The following is a 27,206-nucleotide window of genomic DNA, read 5'->3' as shown; positions in this document are numbered from 1 at the left end:
CTGTGAGCACAAATCAACCAGCTTGGCAATTTCCTGTTGTCTAGAGTTAACAGTGCACTGAATGATAGAAATAATATTCTATGACTTCAGTCGTGCTTTTGATACTATTGATCATAATTTGTTAACCATGACATTTTCTTATTAGTCAGTGGGCTATGCTTGAAAACTGGCAGTCAACAAATCTAAAGAAATGAACTTTGAATGTTCAAGCCAGTCTCGGATAAACCTACACGGTAGGTCGAATGGACTGACGCCTATCAGAAAACAGTTGTATTGCCAATTGCATATGCAGAAAATTTTCTGTGAAGATAACCTCAAAAAACGGTTCATTTGAACTACTGAATAGATAGTTTTTTTATGTGAGGCATTTTCATCATTACTTTTGAATATCCTTGTATAGGCTGACATTTCAATTCTTCCAGAATAACAATACAGAATACAATTAGGTCTTACACAATTATTATATGGGGAATAAAGTAAAGGCAGCAAGAATGAAGTAGATATTTGGTATAATGTATATTTAAAATATCCACAAGAAAAAGATTTAAAAACATAACAAATTTCAAATAAACATTCAACAAAATCGTTATTGCATAAATTTGTGCTCGTTAATAAGCAGTGTATCGTTTTCAGAGGCACTAAGTACAATTCAAAATGCTAGTAGGAACCGATTTCGACACAGTTATTAGCAGAATGACAAATTTGTGGTTATGTTTTGCACTTTGCAATTGCGGCTCAATTTCAATATTCACAACAAAAAATAAAGAATTGCTTGATAATTTAATACTTTTTCTGTCTTTTCACTGAATACCGATATTTTCGTACAATAACTAACAAAAACAACAATCTACACTAGTTCCGATTATTCCATAACCCAACGTAAACAAATAAATCTAAAATTGAACTTTTATTCACAACAAACGATCAAAATGGATGGAAACTTTAGAGATTACAATAAAAATTTGCTGAAACATAACAATAAATTTAACTTCATGAAATATTACATCTTTTGAAAAAATTTATATAAATACATGTTCTGATAGTTCTTTGCCAACATTTCAAACTTTCCCAGTCATCCTCAAGACCATATATTTTTCAACTCATCTCTTAACTGTATCTTTTGAAGCAGTCTTGAATAGGAGTTGATAACGAAAATTCAAGTGGTTTCTATCCAGTTTGACTGAACCATATCCAAGAAATAATGTTTCCTTCTGACTGCAAGTTGAGTTCAACAGACCCATTTTAAATTAAGTAGCATTCATCACAATTTCATTCAAATTGAATCCCTGAACTAGTCAATACTTATCGAGAAATTATAATCTTCAACATGCCGGGGCTCCAAAAGAGTTTGAGACTGCTGAATATTTCCTCTGGTAGTATATTTTTTGAGATAGTCAAAATTATTCGTGGAGTAAAGTTCTTTCTTTTGATGACCCTCAATGTTGATTGCAAATTAGCTTCACTTTAAATATAAATCATTTTTTGGCATCGGCAATGAAGAAAGCAGACAAATTCAAGTTTGACAATATACCAATTGCATTCAATTCCAAGTTAATCTCAAAGATCATTCAGAGTGCTTAAAAACACATCTGAGAAGGCGCTGTTCAAGTTGCCTCATTTCACTCACAAGATTTTTCAAAAACATTTGCGATGTCTTGTTTTGGTCTTTACAAGATTTTTTTCTAAGGTTTTCATTTCCGGGGATATTCATACTTTGTTCAAGTTCAAATGATATTGAAATGACTTTTAATGTCTATGACATATTCGAATGTGAAATTTTCTTCTGTTTTGAAGTTCCCATGACCTTTAAACATCCTCGAAGGTCAAGGTCACCAATAAATTTCTCATTCATAGACAGATTTTGACCAATCTGGAAAAATTTTAGAAGAAATTATCAGCAGTCCCGAAACATACATACAGTGTGTGGTACTAATACGCATCAGGTTTGTCGGGGATATAGGTCAAACAATTTATGCATGTATAAATTTACTATGAGAAGTTCCTCATCTTACTTAGCATCATATGTTACTTCATATACCAGTGAGAATACCAGTTTTTATTTTTTCAATCATCAGTCAACAGCCCTGCTTCTCACAACAAGATGATAGAGAAATAATAAATAATACTGTTTTGAGACTTAAATATATTTTGGGAGACTGAATTGGTACACACTGCTCAACATTTTAATAGTATTTTTTTATGAAATTGCTGTCAAAGTATGCCTGACATCTTAATTGATGAAAAAAAATGGATACTTTGATAAAGAATCTCAAAATTCTCGAAGAACCTTTCTTTGAATGAATTCTCTCAATGGAGTAACTCATACAGCTTGATAACCTCAATTGTAGAGGTCCAATATACTGTCCTACAGAAAAAACTGCTTGGAGAACAGAGTTACCTTCTTCTATATGCTTTCAATAACTGTCTCAAGTTTGCTCTTCAAATTTTTGATGGAATTTTCTAAACTTTTCAGTAAAATATAATAAATATATACATATCTGTAAAATATAACCTGATACGGCATTCAATGCCCAATAACCGACACAAACCATTATATCGACTGATAATAACTATCGATCCTACAGCTCAATTTACATCATTAAAAATTCCAGAATTCTACTAAGAACTATCATTCGATTTTCATCACTATACATCAATAGTTATAATAGACTCCCTGCCTTTGCCGACACCAATCCACCTCACTGAAAATAAAAATAGGAAAAGAGTTAGCAAAACAACCCTCCGCTTCATACATAAAAAAAAAAACATCAAAACAACCAAGTTGAATGGTTCGAATAAATTTAGTTACGAATAAAGTGGGTATCACAAACCTGGCACGTCAAGGAGCTCTCTAATCTTTCTGACGTAGTTCTTCGCATTTTCTGGTAAATCACAGAACTTTCTCACATCCTCAGTACTCGTCTCCCAACCCGGCATCACCAGATACTCGACCTGTCAAAAAAACTTTAATCCCACCAAAAAAAAATGTAAATACAACTTTGACTCACCTCAACTTCGGCCAAATCTGAAGCAGTCGAAGGAAAGTATTCGATTTTCTTTCCCCTGAGGACGTATCCAACCGCCAGCTTCAGTTCAGGTAACGTATCCAAAATATCCAGCTTCGTTAGACACAGAGCAGTGTAACCGTTTATCATATTGGTGTATTGGAGCAGGACGATGTCTAACCAACCGCATCGCCGTTTTCGTTTAGTTGTTACACCAATTTCGCCACCACGATTTTGCATCAATTCTCCAATACTCTGTAAGAAACGGATTTTTTTTCTAATTGTTACTGCATAATGAACGGAATAGCGAAACATAATATTTTGATTAAAGAACAATCTGGATTTAGGGAATCCCATTCATGTGAAACTGCACTGCAATTTCTAATCTCTTCGTGGAAAGTTGAGCTATCTAAAAAACGAATTATAGGTGTTGTCTTTCTGGATTTCAAAAGGGCATTCGAGATTATAAAGTAATAAAATGGTTCACAAATAACCTCACATATCGGAATCAGCTTTTTAAATATAATCAAGTGACATCCAGTACTTTAAATGTAATTTCTGGAGTCCCTCAAGGGTCGGTATTGGGTCCACTGCTATTCTTGCTGTACATAAATGATATTGTGATACATGTTAAAAGGTGTAAGATAAAACTGTCTGCCAACGACACTATGTTGTACTGTTCTGGGACAACTAATGAAATCTCAGAATGTTTGAATGAGGAACTATTGAATATAAACGAGTGGTTATGTGACAACGGCCTCAAGTTAAATGTTAATAAAACAAGCAAATATCGTTAAAGACATCTGCAAGAGGAACAGCTGTCATTGAATCTTTATATTGATAAAGTCATCATTGAAAGGGTAACAACTTTTGAATATCTGGGAGTGGTATTAGATCAAGAATTGAACCTTAATGCGCACTGTAGTTATATTCAGAAGAAAATAGCCACGAAAATTCATCTTTTATATAGATTGAAAAATAAAATAAGTGAATATGCAAAATTAACAATTTATAAATCAATAATAGCACCCCACTTTGATTATTGCAGTACATTACTCTATTTTATGAGCAATGAAAATCTAAACAGACTACAGGGTAGGTAGTAGAGAGTTTATGGCCACTTATTTTTTTTATTGTTGCTTGTATGTTATTTCTTTGTAATTTCAGTTTTTGTTTAATGAAATTGTTATTTTCCGTTAATCTATTTAATTTTTTTTCAGGGATTTCAAATCAATTTATTTTATATTAGACAATGGAAGTCCGAATTGATGAAATACTAATTAGATTTCATCAATAATTTTTGACCAGATAAATTAAAATCTAATCATTATTTTATTTACTGAGTTTATAGTATAAGCCTTAAATAAAAACAAAGAAATGTGTGGTGAAAAACTTAAGAGGAGATCGGTATTGTTAAGGGTATCTGGTAAGAGGGTATGTCTTGCAACAAGATGTTTCTATGGTAATGATTCTGCAACCGTGTTAGGAATCACACGTTAAAAGGTAAGACCTCGTTAGTCCTTAGCTCGCACAAGTTTCTCAACTTCTGCGAGTTGTTATTCGTATGGGGGCGGCAGCTGATTAACGGAAAACAGATTTTAAACAGATTTTTTTTAACTTGCAAATGATGAACTGTATTTTGTTATATAGCTCCTATCCCCCAAATTTCTTTTTGAGAGAGGGTAGTTTATCAGAATGGGCTGAAATTATTGTCAAGTCACATAGTCCTCAAACATCTTGGAAAAAAGGATGCTTAGGTCGAAATTCGACTACTTTATTCGCCCGCCGGGCGATAAAGTAGTCCGCGGGCGCTAAAGTGCTAGTTCACGCTCGGTCGTGCATAAAATAATTTCTTTGTAATTTCTCATTCATCAAAAATCCCCTCCCGGGACGGGACGAAATATCAAAGTCAGACAAAATGTAAGTAATAAGGAATCATGTTTAGTACCTTTTGATAATACAGATAATATTGTTGCATTATTTATCGCCGAGACGGTGCTGAAACTTTTTTCAAATTCAAAGAAGGGGCTTGTGATATCTCATTCTAATTCTCTATCCAACACTGTTTTACTTTAATGAATCGGATCGGCCTTTCCAGAGTAATTAGTAGTTTTATATTCGTATTAAGAATATGCAAAACAAATGATAAATTAAACCGGTCTGTCATAATGAGAAGAATCTCATCTTGCTTAAATTTACCATCGATTGAAAACTCATATGAGTTTTGTCAATTATACAAACCCCTAGATGAGGAGACATAGTTCCACTAGATGTGATATCTGAGGTGCAGGATACTCAACCGCTTGCAACAAAATTACCCCAGAAACATTTCATAATGTTTCACAGCATAATCATGAATCATCAAATGGCAATATTTATTCAAGATAACTTTAAACGATTTGGAAATATAGTATTTGATGTTGTATTAAATCATATTTTTTCTGTTCATGTGGAAATTACTGAAGAAATTGTATTATACGTTATAAACATTTTTAAAATTCGTGACTTTGGTCCATTTACAGTTGAACAAAAAGTAATTTTCAATTGTTTGCCATTATGAAAGGAAATGGTCGCTGAGGAGAGCATGTTATGATTTATTGATTGGTCTTAAAAATATACAGAGTTCTATTTGAAATTTTTACTTGAGGTCACTACTGAAACAGGTTTTGACTGCTTTTTTTATTAGAAATATTGGCTCCAATATAAAAAAACAAACCTACTCACCTGCAGCTGTAATATTAACAATTTATACTTGAATGGACAAATTCTCGAGAATAAAAACCAATCCAAATTCCTGGGAATCTTTATGGATAACAAATTAAAATTTGATCAACATATTTCAGCGTTGAATAAAAAATTGGCATCAGGATGTTAAGCACTTAGAATAGTTTCAAATGAACTGAGTTCATCCACAACAAAAATGATATAACATTCCCTGACTGAGTCCCACCTGAGATATGGTGTTGCCTTCTGGGGATTTTGCAATCAACAACTTTGTCATTCAGTGTTTGTTTTGCAAAAGTGAGCGGTTAGATACTTACGCAAGGTGGGAGTGCGTGAGTCATGCAGACCATTATTTTTGAGAGAAAAAATTCTCACTATTACTTGTATTTTCATACTTGAAACTGTTTGCCTGATTTACAAAAAATATAATATAGTTGGAACTCCGGAACATATAAATTACATAACACGGCAAGTAACTGAAAATAAAATACATCTCCCTGTTCCAAAAACAAGCCAGACAAAGTATTCCTTAAGTTATGAAAGTAAAAAGCTGTATAATCACATACCTTACGAAATTAGTAAGGAAAAAAGCTATAAAAAGTTCAGAAATCTTATTAAAGATGCCCTTGCAACAAAAGCGTACTACAATCTTAAGGAATGTTACAATGGAACTTTGCTGAGATTTAATATAGTTGTTTTTTTGTTGTTTATATTGACACCTATACTTTAAATTATATTTTATACTGGGATATATGACATGTGAACTTATGTTCAAATTGTGTATATTTGTTATTCATATCATAACATATCAAACATATCAAACTTTGTTAAATTTGATTTTTTATTTTTATATTATATCTATTAGATATGTGAACTTAGTTTTGCTCAAATTGTGTTTCTGTGAATTGTTTCTGTTTTTTATCCTTTGAAGTGCTATACATACCAGATTTTTCAACAAGCTTTGTCAATAAGATTGTATTTTCTGGGACAATAAAGTATATGTCTATCTATCTAATGAACTACTATACCTTCTGTTAGAAATTCCATGATAGGCGACCACTCAATAGATGTATATATTCGTTTTCATATCTATTATAGTTTTTATGTAGTAGAGGAATAAGGGAGTTGAGTCATAGGCACGACAAAGGGAAAGAAAGTTATTCATTCTATCGACACCATTTGTAACGTACAGAAGTGAAATATATATTTTTGGGAAGTGAATTGAGTTTCAATTATTAGTTTTCCAACACTTCTTTTCGATTTGAAACTCCCTACCCCAGAAACAACTGAATAGCGCAGTGTTCAATGATTTCGTTGTCACCCGGTATACTATTAATCAATCAGAAAATCAAAAAACGCTTTTTTTAAACTGTCTCGATAAACAAACAGTCGTAAAATGAAAATCCTCAAATAACTTACGTCCGTCAGTTCGGTGGGAAAAGGTCCATCTCCAACTCTTGTGGTGTAAGCCTTAACAACACCAACAACATCGCCAATTCTATGAGGAGAAATGCCCAATCCAGTGCAAACCCCTCCCACACTGCAATTCGAAGACGTCACATAGGGATAGGTTCCTAGAAGAAAACAAATGATGAAAAGCTGAATTTCTCCAACTCGAACCAGTTGAAATATAGTCCAGCTAACTGGCAATCACGCATTGAAATAATGAACGGTTTTATACCACTTGTAACTGGTTCTGATAAATTCGTCTAATGCATTTCTTTTTCATTCATCGTTAAGGCAATCTGCAGTTCCTTACAGGTGAACAAATAAGTGCTTACCAGACAAGTCGATTATGAATTTACATACTTGTAAAAAAACTGAATAATAAAATAATTACATGATGAATCCACGATTAATCTAAAAATAAAGCATTAGGCTGTTTCAAAAGTTTTGTCCATTTCAATGTCATGTGTTTTTTTTAGCTCCATACCATTTTTGAAATGAATGTAAGATGTTCGCTGCCGCTCTAGATGTAGCGAGAATGGACATCGATGGAATTCCGGCGAATTTTCTACCGCATTCGATTACGATATATGTATAAACGCTATCCACGAGCATATCAACACAGTCAAGTGGAAGTTACAGTGCGGTACGCGAAGCGATCTAGTAAGGCATAGACATTCGAATAGTTGAAATTTTAGTTGAAGTGTCTGTTGTATTTGAAGTGAAATAAAGTTGAGTTTGATTATTGTTCAGTGGAGCCAATTATTTGTAAAACCACGGGTAAAAACATAACAATATGTTCGAATTCCAGTGCTAAAGTGGCACAAAAGCCTCGAAGAAATGAATCTTAGAAAATAGTCAAAAGTGCTGCTGCATTCACCCAAAAAAAATATTTAAAAAAGCAGACACATCGCAACGCCCCAAACATTTTTAATGTGTGCTGAACTCGATGAGAATACTTCATGCTTGCATTGCAAGTCAAGATTTTCATTTTGAGCATTGGTTTTAATTATTTTTCATTAGGTATTACCTAATGATCTTCTCCGACTAGAATACAAATTCACTGGCAGTTTAAATACGGCGTCCTCCTACTATCCAAACAAATTTTCATTTCAAAACACATTTTTCAACTATAATGATGCGTGATTCCCGTTTCCACACCACTGACTCCGATTCGATAAAGTTAAGCTACCTCGAATAATATCAAATTTAGTGAAAACAGTGGCGTACAATGATTTTTACCCAAATATTTTTTTATTTAGTAAGTATACAAAAAAAATACAAATTTATAAATATCTTAAAACAGTATTAAACTATGTAAATATAATGAATACTTGAAAGTACATTTGAAGAAAAACAAAATAAGTACATATCTATAGATTGTTAGGTTAGATCACATTAAAGAAACACCAACAAAAAAAAACAAATATCATAATGAGCTGTCAAATATACTTCTTTAATGATGACTTCAATTGGTTAATTGAATTAGATTCTTTTACAAATTGTGGTAGTTTATTAAATTCGATTAAGCCTTTATGTGATATACTATTTAGGTATCCCACCTGACATTTTTTCAAACCATTTGTAAAGAATGTTTGAATCATAGTATTTAAACCAAAATATGAAATTTTGGAAAAACTAATTGTTCACGAGAAATCTTCAGGACGCCACTGTTTATAACGATGAAATTTGCCAACAAAAAAAAGATTAACCAAGCATATCATTTCACACTTCAGTTAAATCGTCAGTCGATTTAAATTTTAACCTTGAGCTAGGAAAACAGCTGAATTATGCTAACAATACAATTCAACCAAGAATAAAAAACTATGTTAAAGTAACAAAAGCATTTTGGAACTTTATATCTACTCGTTATCTTATTTCAGTCAGATTTTAAAGCCTATAGCCCCTTATCCTTTCGACTGTTTGAGTTTCTCTTGGGTTCCTGTGGCGGGGCGGCAGGGGATTGCATGGTCTTCTGTCGGCTTCTTTTGGCTCTTGACCCTGTGCATGAAAGTCGCAGCGTACTTCTTTGGCTTTGCGGCCGTTTAGGCACTATTTCTTGTTTTATTTTCCGGCAAGCATGGATTGCAGTACCGGAAACTTCACTAGAAGCGCCTGCAGCTGCCCTAAGGCCATTGGGAGACCTTCGGGAGAGCTGCAGGCGTTCTCTGACGATGAGACGGCCCTCGCGTACGAGACGTCGCTCCTGATTGTGTTTCTTCCGACAGGCCTTGGGTTTGTGGTCTGTCTGTTTTCGTTCGGCCTATCTGAGGCCCTTTTATTTTCAGGGCGTTCTGGGCACCCATGGAAGCTCGCTGGGTGTTCTCCCTTGCAGTTAAAGCATCGCAAGGGCGAGTTTTTAGGTCTTTTGCATTCCTTGGTCATGTGCCATCCGGCACATCTGACGCAGGTTGGAACTGCTTTACAGTTGCGTTGCGTGTGACCGAACTTTTGGCATCTGTAACATTGCCCTGCTCGGTTTCTCGGCTTCTGTGTCTCGGCGGTTACGGTGATCTCATATATTTTGTTTTGGCTCCTTGGGACCAAAACAAGCACGAACGGTATCGGTACCTTTACTCAGGCGGGCTACGGAAATGATCTCAAATCATTTGCCCTGGAGTTCGGTCTTGATATCGTCACACTCTATGGACTCCGAGACTCCGCGAAAAACTACTCTGATCGAGGATCCGACTGATTCTCCTATAATCATCTGTATTTTTAAGATGGACTTTATTTCCATCTGTAGTGTTCACCGCCCGCAATATGGATATGTTTTGCGCAGCAGCAATCGTGTGAAAAGCTTTCCACTTTTCTTTTGCGCGGATGGCTATAGGTGGAGGCTTATCAGCTTTTTTGTGTGTTTCTGTCCGGTCATTTTTCGGGGTGTCTGTTACTAGTTCTTCGTCGCCTACTTCCATTGAGTCAGGTGGCGGGACTTCTGTTTCCTCTGTATTTGCCGACTCAGTTTTCTGAGTGAGCTTTTGAATTTGATCTTCCAGTGCCACGCCCGGCTTTTGTGATGAGGCGAGTGTGGTTTTATTTGATTATGGCTTATTGGTCCATTTAGTCTGGGAAAAACCGGGTTTTAACTGTTTGATTTGTTGAGCCGTTTCTGGCTCTTTTTTCCTTCTTTTTTGGGACCTTTGCCGCTTGGCTTTCTTCGCCTGACATAATATCGTCGCTGAGACGATGAATTAGAGGTTTTTTGTTTCTCAAATTCAAGTCCATTTTCTTTGCAAAGAATTTATATGCTTCCACTAGTTCGGTACTACTTATTTCATAGTATTCTATAATAGTTGATATTATAGCCAGACTTGCTTCTTTTGGCTTTTTACGAACTTTCGTAAAATTTAAAATCGTTTCTATAACTTTTCCATCTTGAAAGATAGATGCTACACTTCGAAATTAGCACAACGAAAATTAGTCAACTTGTCAACTTGACAGCTGCCTGACATGCTTTATCGAAAGATTTAAAGCTATTCACAATTTGAGGCGAAATATTCAAAGTGAATTTTGGGATATAAATACTGATGAATGAAAAATTCAGTTGCCATTTAAATGCATTTGTGATGCACTGTTTGCAATATTTGGTATAATAATGAATATTACTGGAGTTTTTTCCAACACCAAACCGTTAAAATAACGTTAAAATATTTTGCAAATATATTACCACAATGTGTTTATTAATTATACTTTTGTAAAGGAGATTTTTACATTTAAAAAATCTACATAAAAACCGTGAAAGAACAGATAAATAAAACAGTTTCAAACATTTTATTTATTGCTTAAAGACGTAAGTTCAAATTATCAATAGTAAATATAGATATTAAGAAATAACTTTCTTTTGAAATAGTTTTTGTTCAATTTTTATGTGTTCATTCAATAAAAAATTGTCATATATAAATGAATTTCGTGTAATATTTTTTCATTTCTTAGTAAAAAATACATACAAATATTTATGTATTTCTTTGGGAAAGAGAGTTTTAGGCCTTCTACTTCGCCTTCATCTTGATACAAAAAATGTGGTAATCTTACCTTATAATTTTATCCGTATTTGCTACTGACGAGCCGATAAGGCAAGTGACTTACGGCGAAACACCGGTTGTTTAGCAGCGAGGATGACAATGTTCCATGTAAGTGAAATTTTACTTCTTTCATCAATTATATTGTGTAAGAATCCTGTGAATGATATCACAGCAGCTCACGTCATGATTTTATTAGATGGACATCTAAAGGTTTTTGTAATCCTGTATTACATCGCGTCTTGCGTTCATAAGGTTTGTTTTTGACTATTTTACGTATGGTTGAGAAAGGAAATTCGATCAAATCTGATGTTGCTTGTAATAGTTTGTATTCCTCGAAACTCAACTTGAGATGTACATTCTTATATACATTGAAACATACTCTCTGTGTTTCAATATTCAAATGCATCCGAATCTTATTCACTGCTATCTCTTTTTCGCATTGTTCACCATCGCTATTGGAATCACTACACGGGAAAAAGTCTGCGTTGTTATCACACTCGTTATTACTATTAGTACTTGTCCAAGGACGCCACATTTCAAACGGATAATACAAATTTTAAGTTATTATAACTGCATCAATATCGAATTTCAACAATCAAATCGCGATCAGTTCCTGAACTGAACACGACGGCGATAACCATCCCCACATTCCCCGATTTCTATTCGTCACCGTAAAATGACTTCAAATTCAATTTTATGACTCTTCAGCCAATCATAAAACTCGGTCAGTAAAAATTATCCAACGAACCGCCAATTCTCCAGTCCACGTGGACTAGTTGGTAGCGGCTTTACTGTATTGGTTTTTTGGCCTTTGAGAGTGCCGCCACCTTTAAATCTGCACAATGTCGTTTACTTCGACTATACCACATAACGATTACCAATTTTCTCTATGTTCACAAATTCACCGAAAACTTTCGCTACTGACGGTTGCCAAATATATACTAAACAACGCAGCGTCTTCAAACTTGAAACGTTGGCTTCATAGATTGTTAATTTTCTAATACAGTGATATTTTTCAAACAACTACCGCTATCTCTAGGACCTGTCAGGTATTTCTGGGACCACCTCGTATTTTTTTGAAAAAGAAGCGAGTTGGAAAATGCGCTCGTTATCGTCACTGTTCGTTTCTAGCCTTACTTTCACCTCTGAATATTGGTGCAAGAATTCCGTGAGTAAAGCTTAATCTTACGGATATTTTTTCATATTTTGAATATCTGCGATACTTCTCGAGATATTCGGTTTAAACGAAACATTTTTATATTTTTTCACTTGTTTTTTAATAACTTTTGCTATCTTCTCTCGCGGAAACATTCAAATTTTTCAAAAAGTTTCCAGATGCCATCTCGAATCCAATAACACCTCAAAATATTCGATGAAGGTGGACGGAAAATTTTTGAGAAGGAACTTATTGCGTAGACTGTATGACAGACAGTAATTCCAATCGTTGATATTATTTTTTAAATATCTTGTAGTAGAATATTATGACCTCAACTACTATATTTTCTCAGTAAATATTCCTCTTAGAAGTACTGCTGATCAAAGTATTTGAACTTTTCCTGATTTATCGGTAACAAATGTCACAAATTCATGACAGAAATTGAGTTCATCAGTTTACGTAATTCATTTTATAAAACCTTTTCACTAACCCTTGGCCCACTTCCAAAGTCTGAAATAAATCAGTCAGTTGGGTTAAATGTTTTGGCAAATGACGAAAATCAATATTCTTCGAAATTCATCCTATTCTCTAATGATGAAGTCGAAATTTTTGGGATTCCTTCCAGGTTTTGACGATGAAAACATATATTGCGTCAATTTAAAACGTTCTCAAAGTTGTGTGAAAGCTATTTTCCGGGTTATTGGCCGTGGTCTGCCGTGTAGTACACCCCGTGTAGAATTTGGATCTATAGTGCAATAATAATAATAATAATAATAATAATCATTTATTGATGCTAATATACAGCAGTATTTACACAAGTCGAAAAGAAAAGAAAAAAAAATACGTTATTAGATAAAAATTTACAATAAATGCATATAAACAAGTATACTTGACAACTAACACTTACAGATATAAAAAAAATGATGCACAGACATTGTTAAAAAGAATTAAGTGATTTAATGCATGTCCCTAAAGTTATTTTGAAGGTACTCCTCAGTGCTATAGAACGCTTTTCTTTTTAGGCATAGTTTTATTTTGTTCTTAAACTGTGCGAAAGGTAAGTTTTTTACTTCTTCTGGAAGGACATTGTACATATTTATGCAATGATAGCTAGTTCCGTCTCTAGTACGGGAGAGTCGCAAATAGTTTTGTACAATTCTTTGACTGTTTCGAGTAGAATAGTTGTGTAAATCGCAATGTCTACTATACATGTTTTGATTTTGTTTCATATACAATAGACATTCCAATATGTAGACACATGGCAAGGTAAGTATACATAGTTCCATAAACTTTTGACGACAACATTCCCGGTAACCTATGTGGGCTATAATTCTGATGCATTTTCGCTGTAAACTAAATGCTTTGGATGCGTGGGTTGAGTGGCCCCAATTTAGTATAGCATATGACATAGCTGAGTGAAAAAAACTATAGTAAGCTGTCATTAATACATTATGAGATACACTATATACTAGATTCCTTATTAGATAGATAGTTCTTGAGAATTTACCCGAGAGGTACGCAATATGCTTTCCCATGTCAGTACCGGATCAATATAAACGCCTAGGAATTTAACTGGTTCAGAATTAAAATAGCTGTCAGGTAAGTTTCGTAGCGTAAATATTAGCATTTGAGTCTTACTTTCATTTACGCTCAGAGCATTTGTCTCAAACCAGAACTTTACTTGTGAAAGTGTGTTATGCATATCACGTTGAATTATTTCTAAAGATTGGCGTTGTATAAGCTCAGTTGTATCATCTGCAAATAGAATGGATTCAGCATTCAGACAGCAGTTTGGCAGGTCATTGATGTAAATTAAGAAGAGAATGGGTCCTAGTACGGAACCTTGCGGCACCCCATGTCTTACCAACTGCCGCTCGGAGGTGCTCATATTATAATTTACATACTGTAATCTGTCTGAAAGGTAAGACTTTATTAGTGTTAGACTGTTATTCTCAAACTTATAAGCTTCGAGTTTTTTCAGTAAGATATCGTGAGACACACAATCAAAAGCTTTTGTCAGGTCTAAGAATGATGCCTGAGTGTATATGTTTTCTTCATATCCGTTTAACACTATTTGTGTAAAATTATTTATTGCCAATGAGGTGGACCTATTGTTTCTGAAGCCATACTGACATGGAGAAAACAGCATATTCTCTTCAAAATACTGTGTAATTTGGATTTTTAAAGCAGCTTCTAGTATTTTTGCAAGAACAGGAACCAAGGAAATAGGTCTATAATTATTTATATCATCAATTGAAGCCTTTTTGAAGATAGGAATAACTTTTGCAATTTTAAGGCATTAAGGAAATACTTGACAATGTATACATAGATTTATTAAATTGGTGAGAGGTACAATTATAATGTTAAGAAGAGTTTTTATGATTTTCACAGTTATATCATATGGATCTTTGCTTTTGCTATTTTTTAAATTACTTACTATTGATCTTATTTGGTTAAAAGTTACTTTCTTGAACTCAAATTTGACACTAGATCTGTTTATGGCATCGATATCAATATAATCTACTGGGCTTTTATCAGCTTTAGGTAACGCATTCACTATATTATCTGCAATACTGACAAAGAAATCATTGAAGTTGGCCGCATTGATGTTTGCAGTTTCAGATATGTTAAAAACTGGATTGTTATTTTTTATAATGTCCCACATAGCTGATTGACTGTTACTACTATTTCTTACATAACGGTCATTTGCTTTTCGCTTACTATCTGAAAGTGCCTTTTTATACTGGTTCCTGAAGGCTTTTAATTCCTTATTAGTTACAAGGTTTGGATTTTTTTTGTGGACATTACTGAGAAAATCAATATTTTCTCTCATTTGTTTAAGATTCTCATCGAACCAATCCACCTGGCCCTTTTTTTAAAAACTATTTACTGATTTTGACTTAATAGGAAATGACATTTCAATGCCAGTGATTAATATGTCAATAAAATGACCTATAAGACCTATGTTAACGGATGGAGCCATTGGCATGGGGACCGAAAGTTCTACAAGCAACGGCCATCCAAAAATTATTTCAAATTCAGCGATTGGCTTGTTTAAACATTACAGGAGACATCAGAACAACACCAACGGCAATGGAATTAATTACTGGTCTGACCCCTCTGGACCTGTATGTTAATGGCCATGTAACGATTGGGCACAACTCCTTCTCCTTCCGAGGACAACTCCTCGGAAGGACTATTATTTTCATAAAAGTCATTAGTTTTGAGATAAGAGCAAGAACCCTTTCAAAAGAAATAGTTAAATATTCATTATGAATATCGTAGATAAGATAAACTAACTGATATCTTGAAAATGAATAACATAATAGGTAGTGATTATTTTTCATGCGAGTACAACAATCATTTAAACAATGCTGATTAACGGAAAAACAGATTTTAAAACAGAAAACAGATGTTTCGTATTGCAAACATGATATTATATTTTCTATACTGTCAGTCTGATTGTTAAACTATAAAATTACCATTTGATGGACCTCAAAAGAGAAATAAAAAACCGATTCAGAATATTAGAACATGCTTCATTATCATAAGAAATATTTCTCGTTGACAAAGTCTTGTTGAAAATATAATAACAAAGGCAAAATATAAAAATGTTGCAAAAACAATAAATGGATTGAACTGACGAGTTAATTTATAATTTATACTATAGTAAGATCGATTTCGCAATAAAATGATTACAAATTTTCCTACCTGATCAATATCATTTATATTTCTCTAGATTGCTAAGTGACCGAACATCTTGCGTTTATTATTAATCAGGACATACTGTTCCCATTGAAAAAAAAAACAAATACTGTGCAAATTTTGAAGTGAACAAAAAGAGGGTTACAAGATTCTCTAGGTTTGAAGAGTGTATACTCCAGGTATTTTGGCCGTGGTAACATCGAAGTGCTTGAGTTGTTCTCAGAAACTACAATGTTTTGAAATTTGTCCCGATTTTAAATTATCATAGGTGGGCGTGATTTCATTTCTCTTAATTGAATTAAATGACCTTGTTTGTGTATAATTGAGGACAGGCAGCCAGATTTTATCAATGTTCATTGCCTCTTCTTTTCTATCGAAACTATCCCTGTTTCTGGATTCCTATTGCCTCTACATATTCTTGGATAGTAATTTTTCAGTTTTATCGTGTATTTGTTAACCTTCTCCCATGCTGTATTTGATGGTTTAAAACGTACTGGAAAGGTTAAAAAGCGCGAAATCTGGGTACCAAACGATTTGAACTATTGACAGAAAATGTCACGTTTCGAGGTCTGTTCTTTTTTGCTTTTGAGCAACCAAAACGATCCTTCTTTACCATCTATTCAAGCACTTTGATAACATTCTCACCGCTAGAACCTCCGCCGATCAGGACCAGGCAAAATCGGCCCTCGTCTACTTCATCGAATCCCGAGCACTCATTTTTAATGCTGACGGAATTCGTTGACTTGTCTTACGTTAGCAAAAGTGCACTGATTCAAATAACGCTTATTCCGATTAAAATAAATACGTATTAGTAGACCCATATCGTCCATCTTTCCAGATTACTGGAAAAACAGTTTTTTGAAACATATTTATAAAAGTGGATCACATAATGATATAAAAAATTATCGAGCAGTCTGTAATCAATCAGAATTACCCAAATTGTTAGACAGCCTAATTACAAAAAAGCTAACATGGGATTGTAGACATATAATCATTAATCAACAACATGGATTTCAGTGGTGGTAGATCTACCAGCACAAATCTGCTCATTTATCAACGCTGTATAATAAATGCCTTCGAAAATAGACACCAGGTGGATTCTATTCACACAGATTTTTCAAAGGCATTTGACCGAGTAAACCACAATTTGTTGTTGCATAAACTAAACACTTTGGGTATTCAAGAAAACATTCTGAAATGGATTGAAAATTATCTAGCCTACAGAGTCCAATTTGTAAAATATGATAACTCAGTATCTTCCTCAATCAGTTTCATCGGGTGTACCACAGGGTTCTCATTTAGGGCTATTGCTTTTCAACCTATTTGTAAATGACTTGAAAGATGTTATTAGTGAATTTATTTTGTTTGCTGATGACCTGAAGATGTTTAAAGTTATTCATGACTCAACTGATACAGAATTATTACAGTATGATTTATCTAACTTTGTTCGCTGGTATGATATAAATCTACTGCAATTAAATATAGACAAATGTCAAAAATTTACTTTTTTCCAAAACAAAAATCACGTTAACCGGCCATATAAAATCAATCAGAACTGAAAACAACATACACAATCAGATATTTAGGAATCACTCTCGACCTAAAAATGTCATTTAAACCCCATATTGCAAACATTCAATAAATGCTGTGCTGAAACAGCATAAACAGGTTTTCCCTTGTGAATAATGGTGAAGTTATAAATTTGTAACTCACCGAAATCAATATCCAGCATCGCAGCATTAGCACCTTCCACCAATACTTTTTTACCAGAACGAATTGCCTTGTCGAGGAATGAAACAGTATCCTTAACTTGAGGCCTGATTTTCTCAGCATACTCTTTGTAACGCTTCAGCTCTGCTTCTATATCACCTTCAAAGACGGAAACATCCTCTCGTGGAGATTGGCCAAGTCTTGGAACCTGGAAATACAAATAGAAATTTCTTCCTGACGTTTCGCTGGCATGAGTGGCAAGCTTCTTCAGAGGTTTATTCATCCTGAGGTAATCAACGATGACTGGAAATTACGGCTGCGTAACTCGTACTCGCACTTTGGTGTGCTAATACCTGTACCTGGATTAGGTAAATTTCGTGAAGCGTATTTATGTTGACTCAGGTAGTTTGGTATACTAATACCTGTACCTAGATCAGGTAAATTTCGTGAAGTGTTTATATGTTGACTCAGGTAGTTTGGTGTGGTAATACCTGTACCTGGATCAGGTAACTTTCATGAAGCGTATGGATGACTGATCAAGGAAATTTCGTAAAACGTATATATGTCGACTCAGATAGTTTGGTGTGTTAATACCTGTACCTGGACCAGGTAAATTTGCTAATACCTGTGCCTGGGTCAGATAAATATCGTGAAGCGTATTTTTGTTGACTCACGTAGTTTGGTATACCTGTACCTGGATCAGGTAAATTTCGTAAAGCTTATATATTATATATATATATATATATATATATATTATATATATAATATATATATATATATATTATATATATATATATATGTTGACTCAGGTAATTTGGTGTGCTAATACCTGTGCCTGGATTAGGTAAATTTCGCAAAACGTATTTATGTTGACTCAGGTAATTTGGTGTGGTAATACCTGTTCCTGGATTAGGTAAATTTCGCAAAGCGTATTTATGTTGACTCAGGTAATTTGGTGTGCCAATACCTGTACCTGGATTAGGTAAATTTCGTGAAGCGTATTTATGTTGACTCAAGTAGTTTGGTGTGCTAATACCTGTAACTGGATCAGGTAAATTTCGTAAAGCGAATGTATGTTGACTCAGGTAGTCATTCGATTGAGGTTCATAGCTTCTCTTTCTTTCATATTATTGGACGTTGCTTTCGACTCGGGCGCAGTTGTTCATCCTCCTTCTATCAAAGTTGAAGGGAGCTTCGTCGTTGGGGCGCAGCAGTCTTGCTCGAAGCAACGCCGCCACCCCTTTTTTGTCGAAGTTTTTTTTATTATAATAACAATTTAATTTAAACTATCACCATATTCTTCCAACCGGCGTGAATGGAGTAGGTGTAATGTATATCCAATTTAGCGCTTCCACATGGACATCCGGTCCACTCCGGCCTCCAACCGTCGTGAATGGTAGTAGGTGTAATGTAATTCCAATTTAGCGCTCCTACGTGGACATCCGGTCTACTCCGGCCTCCATCGGCGTGAATGGGAGTAGATGTAATGTAATTCCAATTTAGCACTCCCACGTGGACATCCGATCCACCCCGGCCTCTAACCGGCGTGAATGAGGTAGCTAGTTCTCTTTTAATACTTATACAATCTCGTTAACACTAATGCTAATATTTATTTTGATGGTGGCACGGTATATAACGGCGGGCAGTCACAACACAAACTGAGTTCCATCTCCAACAATGGCGTCCGCCGTGGCTTCTTTATGGACGGTCGTTATCGGCACGTCTGTTCACCAACAATATCAGAAACGGAACTTCCAGCATCGTTTTCTTCTGCTGAAATTATACGTGTGTTTGTGAATCTCTATTGCCTCTTGTACCAGCCGGGTGAGGTATCCCTGGTTGAGGGCAATGAATTCCGTGTTTTCAAACAGAATCCCGTAGTTTCCTTCACTGAGTGCGTGTTCCGCTACAGCTGACTTGTCTGTTTGGCCTAGTCTGCAGTTTCTCTCATGCTCCTTCAGCCTGGTTCCCGTGGAATTTTTGGTGGTTTCGTAATATCCAGTCATCGGAGATTACCTCAGGATGTATAAACAATTCTCTGAAGAAGCTAGTCACTCCCGTTAGCGAAACATCTGGAAAAAATTCCAAAAACCTCGGCCGCAAAATTCTTAACCATTTTGACAGAAAACATAACTACTTGAAACTATTCTTTATTGAACGAATAGAATCAAATTCTAATGGAAACACGTCCACCAAATATTGAGATGATCTTACTTCTTTTGAAACTGGGAAAAGTCACCCAGGAGGTCGCCAATTCTGATACCATTCCTTGTTGCCTTGGAAGAATAAGTCGGGCCGATTCCTTTTTTGGTTGTGCCAAGTCCCTGACCTTTCTGGCTGTTCTCCTGTTCTTGCAGTCCGTCAACCTGTTGATGGAAATCAAAAACCAGGTGAGCTCTGTCGGATATTATCAATCGATCACGCCAATCCGTCAAGCCCTTTTTTTCATTTTTTTCGATTTCATCGAACATTCCTGGAAGATGAATGACAACGCCGTTTCCTGAAAAACAATCGAAAACATGCTTTGCCTCGTCGAATGTAGTGTAATAACCTCACCGATAACGGATTTGCACTTCCTGTGTATGATTCCACTAGGCAAGAGATGGAAATCATATTCGACACCGTCTATCACTACTGTGTGTCCGGCATTGTTTCCACCCTGAAAACATTTTATAAGTAAATTTATATACAGTCACACATTCATAAAATTCACACATGAATAGATTAATAATAATAATAATATCTGAATTTCATTAGTTCGGACTTCCATTGTCTAATATTATATCGACTAAAAGAGGAATCATCAAGACTAGTCTTTCTAAAAGTGGGCGATAACGCCCCTTTGTGGGCGCCGGAGACCTATAAAGTAAAAGGCACAGAGAGAAGATTGGGGGGCGTTGAAGCAGTTTAGGGAGGCAATGGCGATGGTTTTTTGCTTTTAACACAAACTTTAACGCTCCTTTACACTTAACGCGCGTTTCCTCGTGTAACGCCATCTAGAGGACTAGACAGTAACTATTTCCTGTCCGATAGTTACAAACTGTACAATAGATGGCGGTAAGCTTCAATGCGTAGCGAGAAGTTTCTAGTCTCCATTCTCGAAAGTACAAGGCCCGCCCGCTGCCTCATATAAAAGCGCACGCGCCATCCAGCCAGTAATGTCATTCGACGATATTACGAAAACAATTGGATTTAGTTAGCGACTAGCCAGGTAAAGTGATGTACGTGCAGTGGTGAATACTGTGAGTGGTGTCATTAGCAAGTTTTTAATACTCGATTCTTTACTTCGACATTTTTGAAGACAAAATTATGTCGGCAGCAAAAAAGAAGAAACGGCAACATAGCGCGGAATATATAAGCACAAGCACAAGAAACACACACAGCGAGGGGAAACCAGCAAATCAGGACTAGCAGAGCATGTTTGGACTCATCAGCATGACATCAAGAGGTCCCAAGCTGAGATACACAGGGAGGAAATTCAAAGAAGCCGCATACATGTTGTCCAACAATGTATTCAGCCAAGCTAGCGTAGAGATACGCAACATATGGAAACCCCTAATCAAGCGAAAAAAGGACAACTCCCGCCAAACGGTCATTTCCCGCTAAACCGGTGAATCGGAAAGAGGAGATAAGTGAAAGTACTAGAAAGAGTACTCAGAGGAATTAGTCCAGTCATCACCCGAAGATGATTGTGGATACTAACAATCGAAACGTCGTGAAGTGACTTGGCTTGGAATTTCAATTTTTTTTTGTTTGTTTTTTTTTTACTTGTATTTCATTTCACTGTTACGTCATTTCAGGGTTTTTTTGCTTAATATAATTGTAATTTTTAGCTACTCCTTTTAATTTTATATAATATTTAGACAATGGAAGTCCGAACTAATGAAATTCATCAAGAAACATTGTCAATCACCTTCAAACAAACAATAATAATATCTGTTCACTGCCCAACAGAACAACATTTATAGTCTATATGAAGTCAATACGAACATCTAAATGAAAGACTAATGTACCGGGTCTGATAAATTTACTAGTTGATACCATACAAAACCTCCCACACAAAAATAATGATCAGACCTCGTATGAATATCACGCCGCCCATGCCATACAAAGAAACTGACGATGTTCGGTAACTATTTAGTTTTTATGTTATTCGAATTGACTTCGTATTTACTATACAGGACATTTCATTTCAGGGCACTCAAATTTGTGAATTTTCGACAATTTCTTAGAACAAATATGAGCATCTTGTTTGCATGTAAGGCTTTTTTTATGGCATGAATGAAAAACGTTTTCATTCCAATCAAACCGTTTCAATATTGTATGGATGTTCAATATATTGCAACGAATCCGAAGCCGATATTTCGGCCAGCGAACAAACACATGACATCACCGCAAAAGGAATGCAGTCGGCAACCGCCGATTAAACTCTAGTTGAGTACCGAAACGACTATAGAATTCTAGAACGATCGTTACCGATTTATAAGGCCGGCTTGTCGTACAGAGAGGGCAGCTGAGTTCAAAAAGTGAATCGAGCGAGACGATACGCGGGGGTAAAGGGCGGTCTAAGCAATGAAGCACCATCGCCGAGAACGCGATCCGAACGCCGTCAGACGCGTAAGAGCAGACGTCGTTGAAGGTTGTTTTAGTTTTTTTGCGAATTTCTTTATAAGTAACATAATCAGATTCTCGAAGCTAGTCATATTGTTTTAATTACTGTATTTTTAAAATAAAGTAGGTTCAGCCGAAGCTACTGAACCTAGAATCTTGAAATATGCAGGTAGGTTCTCCCTAAGGAAGTTGTTGGCAAAATTTTTATAGATGTTATAATAGTGCGGCCATCATGAATTGGAAAAAATGGCCCCTACGGCGCCATTTTGAAAGGAAATGATCACTTTTGTTATAGTAGAGAAAAGAGAATTTTATATTCTATCAAATGGTTTTATCTATATAAACTCTCCTTCAAATCTAGCACTTGAGAGAACAATTAAATTATCGACTGATGAACTATATTGATATAGTTTACACAAACCTTATCATGTAACAAAAACTGATAATTATATAATGTGACTTTACATGACATCCGTCCATTTTAATCAAAATGAAATAATAAATCAGATTTTTCCTTAAATCTTCACAAGTTTTGTACCAACCAAATCGTTGGAAAGAATAATACTAGATGTAGAAAAATGTCCTGCTGTCAGATGATTCTTTGAAGACTTGTTTTTTCAAATACTTTTGTAAAGCTTCTTCCAAAAATGGAATAGAAACATTAGTCATGAAAAGGCACAGAGGTTGGAAATCCTCGACGGTTACATTGAGAAGTCCATAGAGAACAAAATGACATGCGCGAGGGTGGAGGAGCGGTCTAAGCAATGAAGCGCCATCGCCGAGAAGCCGACTCGAACTCGGGCAGGTGTCGTTGACGGTTGTGTTAGTTTTGCGAATTTCTTTATAGGTAACATAATTCGATTCTCGAAGCTATTCATTACTTAGTGCAGTTGGCATATCATTTTAGTTATAGTATTTCCAATACCAATTGGAACAGCACAGAGAAGGAATTCCCGCCTAGACACTAAAGGTAGTTAATTTCCGAGTCGAAAACTCTAAAATACAATGAAAACACAAATAATTACACCGAATTCTCGTCAAACATATTTACAAAATAATAGAAGGCAACAAAATTGCTAGAAAAGTCAAAATTTTTTTTCGCTATATTCGGATGAGGTGGAATCATCATCGGGTTGAATAACGATCGGATTTATGGAACTCTGCACATAATATTTGTTCTCTTCTTTTATAACGTGGGCCACACAGTTCTTCCATACATCACTATTACCTACTTTATTTACCACTCGCCATATATTGTCAAGCACAACAGCAATCAAAGTCGGTGACTGATTACATTTCCGCAAGCTTTCTTTCATTGTGGCCCAAACCATTTCAATTGGATTGAACACACAATAGTATGGAGGCAAACGTAAGAGAATATGACCATGTGTTTCACACATCAAATCAATATATCATGGATGTCAAACCAAGTTTCGCCTCAAATATTCTTGTCGGAGTTGAACAATGCGTGTCGATTCCATTATGACCATCCGATTGTTCAATTTTTTATATTTGAAACCACAAGACAATAAGACACCTCGTAGAGTTTCTAAGATTTGTAATTGTAATCGGGATAGTCGAGTAATTTATACCAAATTATTTCCAAGGTTGGTACCTCATTTTTTGGTATATAACATAAATTGTTCGCCGAATCACATGTTTTGTATCACCATCAACTTTTGCGAATTTTTTATTCCTTTGTTTTCGTTTCATTGCATGGTCAATGACATCTCCCATTTTAATGACTCGAGGAATTATCGAACGAGATAGTTTCGTTAACTCGCATATTCTATTCACAATAACATTCTGTGAAGTGTGACAGTTTTCCTTCTTCAAGCATCCATTAATATTTAAAATTACTCGCTGAACTGGAACATGTATAACATGAATGTTATCATTTGTATCAAAAGGTCTCCAGAAAGGGCATATTGATGAAAGTACCCAAAAACACTAAGATTTTCACAAAAATCGGTTTAAACGATGAGATTGGAGCCTTTGGTGTAAAAACTTTTTCTAGAAATCAATTACCCTAACACCAAACTGATATTTTTGCACGTGTGTTTCGCTAACGAGGTTAACATATTCAGGAGTGGCAAATTGATACTGAATCTAAAGACAAGGGTTAGCTGTTTATATACCTAAAGTTTTTGGTCCGATGTGGACTTTGTTTGTTAAATGATGATTATCCTAATTGATTTTTCGGTAATTAACTAGTGGAACCATTACCTGCAAATTAATTTGTCAACAATAGATTAAAGAGCGGACAAAATCGGTGTGCAAAACCACTCACTACCTCACCAACCCCACAAACACACGGCACTGATAAAGAAATATTGTGAAACGGACAAAAAATTAGTATTCAGCCAGTCCAGCTAGCCGAGTTTTTACTCCTCAACTACATTTGATAGCACGTTTACTAACTATCTGAGCGACTAGGGGCCACAGCCAAGAAATGTTTATGACTATACTCTTATTTTTATTGCCGTTCCAATTGGGAAAGGATAGACTATACTGTATTTTCAAAGTGAAAATATAAATTACTAGCTGTTGCTCGCTCTTATATTGACGTACAGCCGAATCTTGAAATATGCAGGCGGGTATGTTTTTTGTATAGCGTAAATAAACATCAAGAAAGGAAATCAGGAATTCCCACCCCCCAAGGAGAAATGATAGGGGTTCACAGGTTATATTGAATTTCCTCAGTTTTGAAGTTGAAAACCTGAAGTTTTGGGTTAATAAAAAATACTATTAGTTTGAAATGATTCTGTCACGAAACCTAATGTGACAAACCAAATTCCAAACCGGCGAAGCCGCGAGCAACAAAACTAGTATAATGAATAATTCTACTTATTATAAAAAACATATATTGCTTTAATTAATTTTTGTCAGTACAATTAAATATACCGGAAATTTACCGCCAAATCATGCATATGCAGAAAAGCTCACTTCAACTATAATTTATATTCACTTAAAAAAAAACTAATTTGGCCAAAGCATTCTTAATTACAAAACCCTGGTCAAGCAACACTTTATTGTGAGATTTTCACTAGTCACTTTACAGAACTGCAAACAACAGCTACATGTGTTTGGCTATACAATAGTATAGATCTAAACTGATGTAAAAGTATCAGTCATTGAGTAGGATGAAATTTATATGATTCCAATCATTATTACATAAACAGAAAATGTCCATTTGAGAAGTTAGTAAAATTTTCGTGTATGATATTCAAAAATTTCAATTAGTTTTTACCTCAACTCGGATCAAATAAAATTATCATTTATGTAGAAAATAATAGGATCCAAATTGTTACTATATAAAGCATAAATCAGGTTGAATTTAGTCCATATAAAAACACGTGTGGCGTTTTTGTAAAATAAAGTGTAATTTGAACACGTTATGGATTCTCATCAAGTATCAGCCAATTCCATCACATATATAAAATTGTGGGTATATGCCATTTGGCTTGGCATTCGAATATTTTTTTGAGCAAAATAAACAAAAGTTTTTTATAGCGGGAGCTACCCGTTACCTAATAATAATGATTACAAACAGTTTCATCACATGACACTCATCTAAAAATATTTTCAATGCAACAACTCCCACATACAACTCAACAATAAAAACAAAAAAAATCATAATTTGGTAATACGAAATCAAAATCATTGTTAAAAAAAATGAAGAAGAGTTCCTCTTAAAGTAATTGTGCTTGCCAAGTCCTACCACAGAAATTATTGATAAACAATTGAACAAATTTAAAAATTAGTACCTGGCACCGACAAACGACGTCTACATCAGTGGCAAGCATATCTACCACCTTGCCCTTGCCTTCGTCTCCCCATTGGGCTCCAAGGACTACCATCACCTTTTGCTGCTCTTCAGTGCGGGCTCTCTTTCTTGGAGATCCGTTCAATCGGTTGGAATCACTAGACATTTTGATTGAAATCTGTGGATCTTCCGATATTCCCGACACGACTTTTTTATCACACAGGCAAAACAACCGCACCGCTCGGCTCTTACGGATCGACAGAAAGGGAAATCCACAGAATTCATCCAATGTTCCCAACTGTCAAAAATGTATCACCGTAAAGTCCCAATCAAAAATCCCTAAAGAAAAGTATTATTAATGGAAAAAGTAATTGAATATTTAAACATTGATAATACATTGGAAATATATATTAAATTAAACAAATAATAAATTCAAAACAAACAATAAATAATAATTATTCAGCATCATTTTTTATTATTCTTTATTCATAAATTATCTGAAGCTTCAAGTAAGAAATAATTTTTTACAGATTCTGACTTTTTAGAATTATACATGTTAACATTGAATAATTTTAACATTTTTGAGGACGGTTGAAATGTTGTGCAGGATCCATCATTCCGTTGCAGCGTGAATCGAACCATAAAAAATTGAAGTTGATTATTTAAAAATATAACACCCCTAAAAAAAAACCTAAAAAGGGAAACCCCTAAATTGGAAACCCTCTCATTAGCTGATTCGGATTCGCTATTTGAATGGTTTTCAAACTGTCAAATATAGTCGCATAGTTGGAATTTAAAAAGTTTTGCGCGAGTCTACTCTTAATAATCAGCTGGGAAAATATTTTTATCACTCTTAGAAACGTTTGAACTGCAACCCGAAAAGATTTTAAATTTTCTTCCTCTTCACATAGTAGAAGAATTACCCAGAAAAGCAAATTAAAACAATGAGGGTCTCCATCAGCGTAGCCGTCAGAGGGCGCTATAGAAAGAGGTCAAGACGACAGTTTGACATTTAAACAGCTATTTAAGTGCCTGAGAGATGGTTTGATTTCAGTTTG

General features: G+C 35.0%; 1 protein-coding gene across 1 annotated transcript; it reads right to left on the bottom strand.

Annotated features, from left to right (window-relative positions):
* Positions 1-492: 492 nt before the first annotated feature.
* Positions 493-26,427, bottom strand: Adss (Adenylosuccinate synthetase). Its single transcript, XM_074179644.1, is given in 9 exon segments — positions 493-2,702; positions 2,832-2,952; positions 3,009-3,260; positions 7,149-7,303; positions 17,775-17,930; positions 17,933-17,979; positions 19,986-20,271; positions 20,328-20,430; positions 26,150-26,427. Coding segments are annotated over 9 exon segments (1,341 nt in total). The 5' UTR covers positions 26,315-26,427; the 3' UTR covers positions 493-2,646.
* Positions 26,428-27,206: the final 779 nt, after the last annotated feature.

The sequence above is a fragment of the Leptinotarsa decemlineata genome, unplaced genomic scaffold (genome assembly GCF_025532065.1).
Source record: "Leptinotarsa decemlineata unplaced genomic scaffold, Ldec_3_MD MMD2_tig00026282_RagTag_RagTag, whole genome shotgun sequence".
Classification (NCBI taxonomy): Eukaryota; Metazoa; Arthropoda; class Insecta; order Coleoptera; family Chrysomelidae; genus Leptinotarsa; species Leptinotarsa decemlineata.
Note: the sequence above shows the minus strand (reverse complement) of the source record. Positions and strands in the feature narration are given on the sequence as shown.